This window comes from Labrus bergylta, chromosome 2 (genome assembly GCF_963930695.1).
Source record: "Labrus bergylta chromosome 2, fLabBer1.1, whole genome shotgun sequence".
Lineage (NCBI taxonomy): Eukaryota > Metazoa > Chordata > Actinopteri > Labriformes > Labridae > Labrus > Labrus bergylta.
The window spans coordinates 23,682,344-23,697,142 of NC_089196.1; the positions used below are offsets into that span (position 1 = coordinate 23,682,344).

The 14,799-nt window shown below is 42.3% G+C and overlaps 1 protein-coding gene across 3 annotated transcripts in view; it reads right to left on the reverse strand.

The window, feature by feature from the left end:
• Positions 1–14,799, reverse strand: part of sema6a (sema domain, transmembrane domain (TM), and cytoplasmic domain, (semaphorin) 6A) — a 113,287-nt gene that overhangs the window by 23,072 nt on the left and 75,416 nt on the right. For all 3 annotated transcript variants that reach the window (XM_065949592.1, XM_065949597.1, XM_020630475.3), the window contains exons 10-15: positions 13,009–13,226; positions 11,286–11,417; positions 9,116–9,271; positions 5,448–5,621; positions 3,613–3,753; positions 3,394–3,471 (exon numbers count right to left, since the gene is read on the reverse strand). In XM_065949592.1, the coding sequence (XP_065805664.1) occupies positions 3,394–3,471; positions 3,613–3,753; positions 5,448–5,621; positions 9,116–9,271; positions 11,286–11,417; positions 13,009–13,226 (899 nt within the window). The remainder of the gene's footprint in view (positions 1–3,393; positions 3,472–3,612; positions 3,754–5,447; positions 5,622–9,115; positions 9,272–11,285; positions 11,418–13,008; positions 13,227–14,799) is intronic.

A 14,799-nucleotide genomic window follows, 5' to 3' on the forward strand; every position in this document is an offset into this window, starting at 1 on the left:
ATGACCCAGAGAGGTCAGTCCCTCCAAAAACACAGTCAGTTAAAGAAGTTATGTTAGATATTGTTAGCTCATGTTAGCTTTAGTGTTTCTTGTTGGAAGATTTGTGACAATTTAAAAAAGCAGGGTTTTTTTTTTTACGTGTTTTTATTGTTTTGCTAAGCTAAGTTAATCTTTAAAAACTCCAGATTCATATTTACTTTAAAAGTGTCCACATCTCATCTAATGTAGGAAAGAAAGCATAAAATGTAACTTCCAAAATCTTGGACTACATTTTGTTTGACCAGAACTTCACTTTGTTTAATCCTCTCTTCTATTTCTCTTAGTCTGACATCATAGTTTGAGTTGAGATATGGGGCTGTAGTCCCAATCACATGGCCCAACACCAGGCCAGTGAGGGGTAACCGGGCTTGAGGGCCATCATATGACACAGAGGGAGATAGGGAGAAAAAGGGGGCAGAGAGTTTAGGAGATGTTATTTTCTGATGCAATCTGCACCGAGACCTGTTTTCTTCCTGAAAGACCACCAAGCAGGCAGTAAGGGGATCTGTGAAACAGAGCGGACCAACTGTCAACCAGGATCACAGTCACGCATGACAGCTTTTCACAGTCCTCCTCAGCTCCCCCCCCCCCACCAAGCCCCCTGCTCCACCTCCTCCTCCTCTCGCCTGTCCACCCGCCTCTCATCTACCTCACCCTCCACTGCTCACAATTATAGCATGAAGAGGAATGATTTTCCAAAACAGCATCACCCACCCCCTTATCCCCTGATCAGAGTCAAAAGCGTGAACCTGGAAAAAGCGAACAAGTACAGGAGGTTTTTTTTGTTTGTTTTTTGGGAGAGGGGGATTTTAAAGTCAAAGTCACTTCTTTCCATTCCTATTTAGTTATATGTTGCAAATGATCCAAAACTTCATGCCTACATTTATTATTCATCCTCCTTTCTAATTAGACCATACAGTTTACCCTCCTGATAACCTTTTTCCCTTCAAAAGCAGCCGCTGTAACCGGCGCAAAAACAACAACAGCGACATGCTCTTTTCATATCAGGGGGTACGTTTAATCTGCTTATCTGATTTGCTTATCATACACAGTCATAATCACAAATCAGACGCGGAGTTGCACAATTAAACCTGTCCTAGCACAAATGCTGTCCAATCATGGATTTTCTTCCCAGACCTCATATCCTCTTCCTGCCATGAAAGCTTGTCGGTCCAAAACACTGGCAGCCTTGTGGTCCTGGTTTCCATGGTTGATAATAACGTTACATACTGTGGTGTTGAGATAAAGATTACAAGGTTTGAATCCCGTAAGTCTTGAGATGAATTAACAATGAGTCATTACATTACAGATGCAGCGTCTGGCCTTTACTTGGCACATGTGAACGTGAGTGAACCAAAGTGTGAATGTTCAGTTAAGGTTACAGGTCCCAAAGCGGCTACATTATAGCAACGAAAGTGCAGTGCTTTCGATTCTGACACTACTGACTGTTAAGATCCCTCTGCAACTGCATTATGCATATTTAAATCAGATTCATGCTGCACTGTACATAACTGGAGGCAAAGGAGGGCCACAAGTTCTATTATCTTGCATCAGATGTGATTATTGTGAGAGATGTGTGGCTGCACTGAAGGGACTTGGTTGCTGAAATGCAGGTCAGGCTTAATGGCATTAATTATTCATAACAGAAGTGAATGGGTGACCGGGGGACTTAATACGTATACTGTGGTCCTCAAAGACGCCCTTTTGTTATGATTCACAGCTTTTATTTAAAAAGAAATAACTGTGCTAGGCTCAGACTGAATAATCAGGGTTTGAGCAGGTAATAAATCCGTACGTGCAGATTTAATTTATATACGACCAAACCCTAATTGAGAGAAGAATCAGGGCTGGGTGCTTTTTAAAATGTGATCAAAAAGTGATGAACAAATCATGATTATCTTATGTCAGTAAAACACTCTTATAGAGCTAGTTTACATAATAACGATATAGAATCATATGCAAATACATTATGCATGAACAGGGGGTGACTAAGGACCATATTGCAGAGACCAGAGTGCAAGCTGTACATGTACATAGGGTTCAGTAGGTATGAGAGGAATAACTCCACACAGGAAAGCTGGCATGCTAAGGCTGAGGCCAGATGGAAGAAGAAAGGAGGGGAGGGCATGCGAGAGGGGAAGAATATGTCACTGGGGGAAGATAGAAAATGAAGGATGGATAAAAATAGAAACACAGACAAGGACGGGTAAGAATATATGCAGGTAACAAGACAGATAGCCAACTTGTTAGGCAGACAAATAGACGGACAAGGAAACAAGAAAAGTTGGTAATGAAATGGGGCAGAGTTATTTTTTCAGGGAGGAGAATAAAAAGTAAGTAAAGTTTGAGTATAAGAAAAATACTTTTTATAATGCCTCTCTCTCTTTCTGTCCAGCCTGGAAAAGGCTTTGAAGAGGTCTGAGCAAGGACCAGCAGACCCTACTGGCTCTTATTCCCCCTTTTTCAGTTCTAGAAATATTGTACAGTGACGGAGCAAGGTCATCTGCCCTCCTAATGCCTCTGTGTTGGCTCCTGCTACAAAGTGGAAACTCAGTCAGAACAGCCCTCTGCAGCTTTACAGAATAATAATGGGATGGTGCCATTTGAATGTGTGTGCGTGTGTGTGTGTGTGTGTGTGTGTGTTTGGTGGAAAAGCTTTGTGAGCACATGTGGGTACGTGTGCTTTTGGTATATTGGCATGCCAGACCAATCATTTTGCAGCAGGGGGATCAAATTCACTCAACGTCAAATAGCCACATGGTGCGCTGGTCCTTTTGTTATGACTTCATCCATAAAATGTTTTTTCCCACCACAGAACTCCATATGCTGTTTGTTCAGAAAGCACAATTTGCTCCTGCGTTATAACTGAAGCCACAAATTATAGTCACCGCGACCAGCAAGTCCTGCGTACCCAACCTAGAGCCTGGGGTGAACAACACTTTCCTTCCATTCATTCTTCCAATAGTCCTTTCTGCCTGGGGAAATTACACTTACAAACCATAAAATTAGAAAGATCGCAGACACGACAAAGCGAGAAAGGACTGCCATCAGGCATGACAAAGACGGTGGCCTACTGTTTTATAAAATTGCTTTGAAAACAAGTGTGCCTTTTAAAATCACCAGCTGTTCTCTTCCAGTATCCAGTGTACCAAACATTAGAAGCACCAAAGACCCATTTATGATTAAATGGTACTGCAGGTTTAGTACCAAAAGTGAAGAAAAAAACTCCTGTCATATTTTAATGCATTGGGAAAGTGGCCAAGCTTCCATATTTGCTAACTAGGGACTGAGAAAGGGCTTGATCTGTCATTTTCTCTTTGTTGTTTTGAACGGTTTACTGAACATGTTACTTACTTTGAGTCGGGGGCCACCTGTCTGCAGGCCCCTTCTGACACCCAGCCACAGTACGGGTCTCTGGAGGCTATACAAGACCTGAATGTGACACACACATATACGCACCATCAGCTCCTCATCACATTGTATACTGGATCATTGTTTTCCCCGAGCAGAGTGACTCAGAATCATTTGGTAAGTCTGTGCATGAATGATTTTATATGCAGGCGTCAAACTTACTTCTTGCATCTTCCGTGCCTCTCACAGCGAGACAGCGGCACTTTAACCACACAGGAGGTGAAAGCGACCCACAAAGCGTGACTCTTGCTGTCTATCTGCATGCCGACGATGCGCTTGTCATCCACGCCATCTATACTGCACCTAAAGGAAAGAGAAGGAGACAGAGATCAGGATAAAACAGGGATTTTTCAGACTTTTTTAAAAGTTAGAGACAAAAAAAAAAAAGAAAAGTTATTCGAGAAAGATGGATGTTAAATGAGGTGTACGAGTTCATTTAAAGAGATGAAAAACAGAGGGATTAAGATGTGGCTGTGAGACAAACTGCGAGGTCAGGGAGAACAGAGATAATACTGGACTCGAGAACTGAGGGTCAGGAACTGAGTAGGAGATAAAGAGAGATAAAGAAAGGGGTGATACAGATACAAGAGATAAACAGACAGATGGGCACTGTGAGCAGTCTGCAGTAACACCGCACTTAACTGTTAAACCCACTAACATTAACCTCCACCCTCCTCCCACTCCACTCCACTATTCTTCCATCCCTGCTAGTCGTCTTTGTTTGCTCGCCCCATAGCAGCACACTCTAATCCCTGTGGGCGGGTCGAGCTCTCTATCCCTCCTCTCCATCCTTTCCTACCCTCTATCCCGCCATCCAACTCCTGGGATTTAATCTCCCCCCTTCGCAGTGCACTGGCCCCGCATTAACGCTCTCAATTAGAGCTTAGAGTCCATCTACACTGGGTAATGCACGCCAATCAGGGCCCGCGCTTATCCTGCCAGCCGGGCATAGAAGCAGGCGGGCAAAGTCACTTACTGTACGCGACCGGAGCCAGATGGCGGGCAGCCGATGAATGCTCGGCCGCAGCCAGCGAGACGGAGAAGAGGAGAGGAAGGATGCGAGATACAAGAGATAGAGGGAGGGGAGAGGAGAGGAGAGGCGTGCCCTTCATCCCCTCCATACGGCTCGTCACATGGCCGCGGCATGTTGGATAACAAACAGTGGTAACCTTGAAAGGCCTCCTGCAAGTTCTCACTGTTTTTCCCTTCTTCATCTCTGCTGTCTAACATATTCTTCACTGTGTTTCTCTCCATCCCTTTCACTTTCTTTTTTTTCTTTCTCCTTCTCTGTACTTTATCCGTTCCCCCTTTATCCATTACCCCTTGAATAAATGTTTGCTTTGGCAGGGGTCATCCTGTGACTGATTTTTCCTTATTCACTTCTAATCCAAATACATATTAAAGCTCAGTTCACTCACCCTGCCGTTCCCAGCTCAACACACACACACACACACACACACACACGCTCACTTTTATACATGCACCAACAGCCGTGTAATGTATTAGCCTGAGATCCCAAGTTGGCTCTGAAGACAAACACAGACCACAGTGTGTGTCAGTGTGTGTCGGTGTGTGTGTGTGTGTGTTTCCTTTTAATCAGCCATCATCTTGGATTTGGAGGAGCTGGGCTTCGTTGTGGTCGAGAACCACAGCTCTACGTTATCCAGAGCCTCAGGGTCTGTGTCTTTAATTTAGTAGCTGTGGTTGGGCAGTGCGTAACCTGATAAAACTCTTTTAAATGATAGAGTATCCATCTGGTTGGCTGGCTTCACTATACAGCCTGGGTCAGGGGCAACTGGCTGGTACTGATGGAGGAGGTGGGTTGGCTTAGTCTGGAGATGGTTGGAAATATGTTAAATCACACACACTTACTCTATAAGGCACACATATGTAATAACTGACCCTGCTTTGTTTCTAGCAACTGTATCCATGTGTTTCTTTCTATGTTTCTCATCCACCTCTCTCTTACATACTTGTGCAGACTCAGTGACACATACTTGTCAGGGTTGTAGACGTTGAGCTCCTCCAGAAACAGGCTGTCATTGAGAAAGCCGTTGTTCATCTTGGCCAGGAACTTGAGGATGATGCCTTTCTCAGACCCAAGAAAGACCACTGTTTGGTTATTATAGGGACCTGCCTCGTTGTCCACCACGATGCGCGTCAGGCGATACCTGGAATAAGGATCAGAGAGCAAAATAAGTCAAATTATCTATCCATCAGTTTGCATGGAAACAGAGTAGTTAGTCGAGACAAGTTTGCTTCTGAAGAGCAACTTAAGGCGACAGAGACCATCTACAGGGATTCAACGGTTTCAACTCTTTCCCTTGACAGTGCTCTTACTGCTGGTCAATATTTAAAAACCTGAGATTTCAGTTGCCTTCAAAGAAAGCTTTTAGCAACAAGATAGTGAAAATAACTAAAACCATCCATGCATTATCTATCTCTTAGATTATCTATGTCTTTGGACTGTGGGAGAGAACCCACACATACATGTAAAACAAAATAAATACATGATCACTGTACTGGAGGTTTCAGGTATCTGTTCTCTACTTTAATCTAAGTTTTCCTGACAATTTACACCTTAACACTCAACAAATACCAAAACATTTTTGTAATTGCTATTTTTCTTCCAAAAAGTCGAGCCTGATGCATTTAGATAGAATAATAGTTAATGCCTTATTATTTTTGCATCAGTGCATGCCAATTTCCAACAAGACCAGTTTCAACATAATTCATTGGGACCATGACACTGGGAAAATCAGATTCCCTGTCATATCAGTGCTTATTATCCAATACAATAATTGAATGTTTAAACAATGTAAACAACAGACCAGAGAGGGAAACTCAACCATGGAAAAGAAATGTCTCTGGTGTGTGATTTCCATGAATACCAATGAAATCAACATGGAAAGCCTGGATGAAACATGGAAAGACGTGAGCTGGGGAGCTTTTTCAAAAAAACATTGGAAACAGTTCAGAGCAGCAAGACATTCCCAGTCCGACATATTCAGGCATTAAATTAAGGTTAATGTTCATAAGTTTGCCGTTATATTTTAGAATCTTAAACTACAGCTGGCACTGTAGAAAGATCCTCAGAGGGGAAACTTTCACTTTCATACCGTCCGTGCTTTCAGAACCCGTCTTTTTCTTTAACTTACACTCCTCTTAAGAACTCCCTGTTTGATCAGAGTCTTCTACTCAAGTACAAAAGGAGTTTACAATAGCCACCTCTGGTGATAACCCTTATAATAATTATACAGTATAATCAAATCAATTAATCAATTGATTTGCCTTCTATCATGTACGTCAGATGTCTAAAAGAGAATAATGAACAGCAGGGAAGATTAAAGAGTCTTAGTAATCTCTTTAGTTGATTGTTATTTGATTAGTAACTCAGTAAGATTGCCATAGGGCATGTCGGGTGGTGTTAAAGAAAGAAACATTTCAGAGAAAGTTGCTCAACAGTTGCAGCAATACTTCCTCTTCTAATTGACAGCTGCTGATCACACAGGTTGTCTCAGCAGCAGGTGGATATGCATAATAATAAAAAAATCAATTTTCATTTAGTTATTTGTCAAAAAACACCAAACAGATTCAAGTCGAACGGATTAGACACCTGCCAGTCAGTGTGTTTTGAATCACAGCCTTGTTTTTTCTTGTGGGAGTTGGAAGAAAACATTGAGACAGATCAAATAACAAGAACAGGTTTTAAAAAATACCTTCATTACTTTTAGCTTCTGATTTATTGCACGGCAGATGTTGGTGTCAATTTCGCAATTAATTCCAGGGCCAAAAACTTTTAAAAAAGGTACATATCTGCACATCAGAATGAATTATGCAAATGCTTGTTTTAATGATTAATTGAAGGAGATAGGATTTAGAGATTAAAGATGGGAGCTTATCCTGATATCTAGGAAGCTGATATTTACCCTCTCCACTGAGTGTTTTTTGTGTATGCATGTGTGTGAAAATAGGAGAAAAGGTTTAGACTTTTCTTTGGATGTTATGAATGTAGATTCAATGTTACTAGAGAGAACAGTTTAAACCATCAGCCTGGTAAAATAACGAGACCGCGTCATCTTATCCCATCTCTGCTGCTGTTTTCTTCAAATACCTCAGTGGCTCCATCCAATCCACAATAACGGCAATCTGAAGGTCTAATGTGGTTTTGATCTATTCAAGCACAACAGCCGCTCCAAGGTCTGTGTCAATGGGATTTAATTGCAGCAAAATAATACAATCTCAAGGACCGGAGACATTCACTGTCTTTCCTATTCAGGATAATAAAAAGCTCAAGAGAGGGATTCTTCAGAGTGTCTCCCCACCCCGTTTGAATTTGATTCATTGTGCCCAGCCAGCTGAGGTCCTTCTCAGCACACACACTGACACTCTCAGGACAGGAAAGCTCTTCTTAAAAAAGAAATATGCAGCAAAAGCTCCTCGCTTCATATCAGGGCGTCCTCTCCAGGGGTGTAACAAGGATCAAATGTTATTACTGATTTTCTTTCCAGTTGACTTCAGCTCAATAAAATAATTCAACACGGCGACACATACTGTATCATACAAAAGGCCTCGCTCTTCTTCCACTCTACATGCCTTCATGATGCTTTTTTGAGCTTACATAATGCTTTTAACTCCTTCCACAGGCTCGCATGCAACGCTCGGCCCAATGTGGTGTCGTTTCAAATCAAATCAAATGCTCTGATGGCTGATTATGTAAAGACAGGCATAGAACAAACTGTGTTATTCATTATATATTGCTATGTTACAGTTGCACTAATGAATAGAGAGAGTTGCAGGGATAGCCTCGATGAATGCGGTTCACTTTCTGACTAAGCCGACACTGTATTTAGGTCAGACTTCAGCGAAAGAGGCAGTAGGATGTGATCTGATGCAAATAATGTGTTAAACATATGAAGAGTTCTTAAAGTAGCTCATCTTTAAAGTGATTGTGCCACCATTGGGACTTGTCAAGCACCCCCTGCCACCTTAAATCTTTAGCAGTTGCAATCAGAACCAAGTCCACATAGATTTTTCACTTTTTTACCAAGTGCCCTGTCAACTACTTTCTCTTCCACGTTAGGATGGCGGTTTGCTGTCGTACTCCCCAAGAGGCCGGCTGAAACGTCTGTGCCGAGTGTAGCTTACAACCAGACAGACCTTTATGATCAAACGGCGTCAGCCACAGTGCAGTGGCTTCTGGGAAATGGGCTCAACTCCAGAAAGTTAGGAGGAAAAGCCAACCACAGAAGAACTGGAAGTAGATTTTCTCTTTGAAATCTATCCGCAGAGGATTTAAAAACGCAATTTCCACCAGACTTAACATAGCTGGTATCATCTTCTTAATAAGGGCTCCAAAAAGAAACCTGTGTTTGCATTACGACTTCTCGTATAACAGAGATGTTTTAGCATAAAGACAAACCTCTCTGAGAAATCAAATCTAACACATCTATGCGTTGTTACTCCAGGAGAAAGATTCTGTGCTGTAGATCAGGGTTTCCTTCCACTAACATGAAAATAGGTCAGCGTCTGGTTTATGCAGGAGTACTTCAGAGTTTTAATGAGCAAGACTCTCAGAGCAGCACTTCATGTAATTATTGTCCAGGCCTGAAGAGGCTCATAGACCTGTGATGAAGACGGCCTTTGGAGTGTGTGGAATACTTACCGCACCATGGTCTTGAGGAACCAGGGCCTGTTAGCGATGGAGGGTACGGCCTCGTCCATAAGAGGATGCACCTTGATGAAGTTGAGGGTGTCATCGGGAAACTCGTTGGAAACCTTGTACCTCTCCAAAGACGGAGTGCCGGCACAGCTGCCAGGCCTGCATACAGAGAGGAGGAAGAGGAAGGGCAATGATGGCAGTGAAAGAAAAGTGAGTGGAGGGCGTTAAAAGCATGAAGAAAAAAACCTTCACATTGACTCAAGGGGGAATGAGCACACTTTCAGGCCAGAGCTTCACTGGAAAACAGTTTTACTTCCCCAAAAATCAATGAGAGCGCAGCTGTAAATTGCTAAACTCTCACCTCAGGAGGTTTTGGGTCAGAGCAGAGGACACGAGATGTCTTCGTTTTCTCTGGACTGAGGGTAAAATAGCGAGACATCCTATCTATCTGATCCTTTTACAGGGAGGTGGTGAGCTGCTTGTAAAAGAGAAGCTGCTTTTGATAGCGTATCCCCTTTGCAGGCATCTCACCTCTGAGAGCTTGTAAAACCCCTTTACTGCGTGATCTTTGATTCCCTGCCACACCACATAATCCACACCAGGTACTAGAAATATTAGCCAGCTGGCCCTCGAATGTCTGAAACTGTCAACATGTCAGGATCAAACCCCCTCAAATATATATACACCTAGGTACTCAAGTGACATCTCTATTCATCTTCCTATAAAAACTTTCCTTTATATATATTTTTCAGAAGAGCGAAGGGAATCTAAACGTCTTTCAGTTTTTCTGCGTATTCCTGCATTAACCTCTTCCTTTTGTGCACAGTTGGGAAAGGAGAGAGTTTCACAAAAAAAAGTAGTTTGATGAAGTTTCTATAAAAGCATCAGATCCTGCCAGGGCAAATTGAGCTGTACTGTATGAAGTGAAACTGCTTTTTCGTCCCTCAAAGGAGCATTTTGAAACCAAGCACAGAAAAAAAAAACCCACTTGAAAGAAAAGTTTCAATCTGATGCTAACGTTGAATTAATGTCCAAATTGAAACTGTAAAATGAAGCATCAGCATCTGCAGAACCTTTTGTACATGTAAAAAAAAAAAAAAAGATACGCTTTTAAATGTATCTTCGCTACATTTCTGGCAGTGGACATATGGAGGACAGCACAGGAACAGACATCTCTTAATATGAGAACCTGTAAATGATTCAGTAGGAGCGTCTAACACATGGAGGAACAGTCTGCTGCAGGGCCAGACCCGAGTGCCTTTGTTACCACCCTCCGTCTGTTTGCCTGCAGATAAACGCTCTGAACGCACCAGTGGATGGGAATAAAATCAATCACATCAATCGGTGCGGGAAAAAAAAGAAAACAGCGGGAATATGTCGTCGTTTTAACGTCTGACCTTGTTGAACATCAACAAGTAATTAGATGCTAATTGAGGAACTTGCAGATATACTCTCACTCATACAACGTATGGAGAGGAAGGCAAAGAAAGTACAGTAGAGGCTCTGTGTTGAACTGAGGACCTGCGCTCTAAACCATATGGTAACTTACACACATGCACACACATATGCTGGGGTACCAACAATTATCGTAACCCAGATCTTTTTTTTCCCTTTCTGCTAGAGAGGAGAACAGCTCAAAGCACGTTAATTAGCAAAGCCATAGATGGTAGATTGATCAGGCTGGTGCATTTGTGGAATTAGGCAGCCATCTGTAAAATGATCTCATGCTTCATTTGTCGATAGTGAACGCTCCTTTGATGCAGCTGCGTGTGTGGGGGGGGGAGAGGTGAGGTAATGCGTTGGGGGTGCAACAGTGGGATGAGGTGGGATGTGTGTGGATGTGCATGTGCATACAGTGCGTGGGTGTGACGCAATGGGAGACAGGGTGTGTTATCGCCCTCTCTAGAAAGAAACAGCATGCAAAAAATGATGCAACAGGAGAGAAAAAATGTGGTGATATTAGCGTTTAGTTGTTACACTGATTTGGGGGCCATGCAGCTTACAGTATATGTGTGAGAAAATAATACTGTGTGATTAACCCCGGTTAACAGGTTTGCATTTGTTTCTGTTTGTATCACATGTGCGCGCTGCTGTGTCAGTGTGTGTGTGTGTGTGTGTGTGTGTGTGTGTGTGTGTGTGTGTGTGTGTGTGTGTGTGTGTGCATTTGTTGTACCTTGGCTTGGGAACCCTCTCCTCAGGAAAAGGCGTCCAGGTTGAGTCAGGGGATTTCTGCTCTTTGAAACGCCCTGTGAACGTGTTGGCCACCTCCGCCATGTCATAGGCGCACACTGCTGAGCCTGGAATACTGCCATGACACACACACACACACACAGACACACAGAGAAAAAAAAAAACCATAAACAATCTTTTCAACTGAACATATCAAAGAACACCTGGCCAAGTCTGGAATATCACCAGGGAAAGAAAAATGGATTGACCCTCCCCTATCATAGAGATTAAATCCCTTAAGGATGACTCAGTTTAGCTGTTGCATGTTCACACTGGGTGTTACGGTCAAGGTTGTCATGAGAAAAGAAGAGGTGTCATGATTTTTGTCTTCACTTCTCTCGCGTGTTTAAAGGTCATAAATGGTTCTTATTCCAGTGACATTTGCTCTCATTCCTGTTCTATTTACTGTAAAAGTAATTGTGTCGTGTTATTGAACATAGTAGTCTTTTTGTCTCTCTGGGCCTGCTGAGCCTCATGAGGACACACATTCCCTCCAAGACTGGGTTTCCCCACAAGCCTTAAGGCATCAAAGTTCACCACAAGTCCACTGTAGGGCAACCACACACAACAGATTATCTTATTATTGAAGGGAGAAGCATTCGTCTTGTGATGGCAGCAGATTCTTTCTGCTGTGTGCCATCGATGCATAGCAGATTGCTGAGTCACTCTTCCAATTTTCATGCATCTGCGCTCATAAATTTAAAATTAACACTCGGAATTATTTTCTTTATCAGACTTTCTTTTACGAAGCTTCTCGGCTGGCTGGATATTCTTGCAGTTGCATCATGGGTTAAACTCATGCAGACATCGGGGAGACGGCGTACACAAGGGCGGTATTATAGCGAGCGAGGTCAGATAGCTGTTGATTCGTGGCAAAGCTACTAAATCACAGTAATTACCCCCTGTATTGGATATGTACAGAAAGTCAGACAGTCATACATCTGTTTATAGCAGGCTGCTAAACAAGGCAGATTGATAAAGAGAGAGCCAGTTAGAAAGTGAGCGGGCCAGCAGGACTTCCAGCGACACAAACTCTGAGAGCTGACTACTCTCTGAATGTGCTCCGTCTAATTTCACCCCCTGACTATGAAATGGAAAATTAATGCCAGGATCAAAACCAGCGCTTATAGAAATTTTCAGAGGCACTGCTTCATTGGGTTTTAATGTCCATTAACCACGCTCAATTGCATTGTCACAAGCAATTGTCTTATCTGCTAAAAAGCAGCCATAAAATGGAAAATTACAATATGTGCGAGCTATCAGCCCAGCTCTATGGCTTTGTGGTAATTTTCAATTTAGATAACAAGTGCCTATGAATATGAAAGCAGCCCTTGAATATGAATATATAAGGGAAAATAAGATTAAACACCTTCATGTCAAAAGGGCAACAAAAATGTTTAGACAGGAGATGTAAATGTTGACCCAGAAGTCGCAGGAATTACATGTCGCAGTGAGTCACAGCAGGGCACGCGCTGCTAACATTAGCAAAGGTCATACTGTCAACATCTGATAAATTGGGGGCATTTTTAAGGTATTTCAACCTAAGTAACACGATTGTGTTCATAAATGAAAGGTGAAAAAAAAGATGTTGACACACCTGACCTCATGTGAGTCGAGGGGAAGTAAAAATAAAATGGCTTATTTCATTTTAGTGTTCTCCAGGGTACCTGTTGTACGGTGTGGAGAATGTTGCCATCACGACGTCCCTTCCATTGATGTGGATGACATCCGTCACAGCCTGCAGGATGTTGAAGTAGAAGTGGGAGTCACCGGGGATGGAGCAGTTGAGGCGGGACTTCAGGAACGAGGTCCACTGTTTCTCCAGGACGCGAGGGGAGCCGCCACGGTCGTTCTTACAAACCCGGGCCACCCGAGGAAACACAACCTGACCAGAGACACACAGTTGAAAAATGTAATTATTTGAAAGCTGAGGATTTCACATCAGCAGTCTCTTGTGTTTTATCAGTAGTCTCACTGCACTGAACTGTTCGGCTGTCCACAAATAGAGAACTCCAGCAATCAAGCATTTTACTCTTAGACCGCTGTGAGACATGGTGGAATAAAACAGAAAATAATCTTAATTTGCTTCGTTATGTTCCACCTGTTCTTTCTATTTAAAACGGGGCAGCAGCTAATGTAGCCTCTTGCAGAGAAGAGAAGCAGGATACAGAAATAAGAAAACCACTTCATCCTTTCAATCCCACAACACTTTGAGATATCATATTTGCTCTATTTTAAATCTTGAGCCGCAAGCTTTATATAACTTCTTTCAGGTATTGAATAGTAGCCTACTCGCCAAGACCTGTAAAAAAGACTTCATTGTGTATGAAGTGGAGTTCCCCTCTGAAGCCAGGGTTGTTTTAAGAAAAACTTGATGAACATTTGAAGGTCTTATGACCAGACTATTCTCAGCCTTTTTTCACACTTAACTTTCATCTTTTGGTTATTAAAAAATCCCCGTTCGGTATATGAGCCTCCCACAAACTGAACTCTGAGAGTTTCTTTTTTTTAAGCTTTTATCTGACCACAAATAAGGACCTGTCCTCGCCTGGTTCTAGATATTTAAGGACACTGTATCACATTCTACTTTAACAGCTGATTGTATCATTGTAAGAGTTTCTAGCACAGACAAACTAAAAGGACTTAAAGTAGGCTTTTCCAAAAGAACTAGGAGAACTGTTACTTATGATAAAGATGATATGATACGAGTAAAAGCTCCAAAACAGCCTCTAAATGAACCTAGTGATGCAATTGTTGTCTCAAGAGTAAACTCTGATTATTAAAGGATTGGAAACCTTTAAGTTTGATTCCCTGCAGAACACATTATAGACTCTGTTTGGCTGTTTGAATGATAAACATCTCTGGGGGAGACAACGGTGTCTTAATCCAACATTTCACCACTTTATAGCAAATTAAAGACACAGAGGAGTAAATTGAAGTGTTTGATATGCTGTTAAGGAGTCAGCACCTGGCAACCCCAAATCTAAAGTATAAAGATTCAAATAGGCGCCGGCACGGTAATTACAACTCCGCTGTAAGATCACTCAGTCAGTATTGTAATTAGTCGTTGTCACACTATACTTACCAGCAATAAATCTAACCCTGACCTGAAATTGTAGCCCAGAGTAAACAGTGTGAATGGGAGCGAACATGCATTTTAACCAGATCTCACACACACCCCACAGACAACCACACATAAACACACCCTCATCTCCCCATGCATGCACAGAGAGACACCAAACCATAACTATTAAACACACACACACACACAGACACACACACACACACACACACACACACACAAAAACATAGGTCCATTCACAGTCAGATTATAGAGCAGTGAGATTATAGAAGATGTATTACACACACAACAGGTGAGACTGTCAAGGTAAGTGTGGGATTATGTCAGCTTTGCATAAAATATTTTTTCTCACATTTCTGCTCACTTAAGATGACTG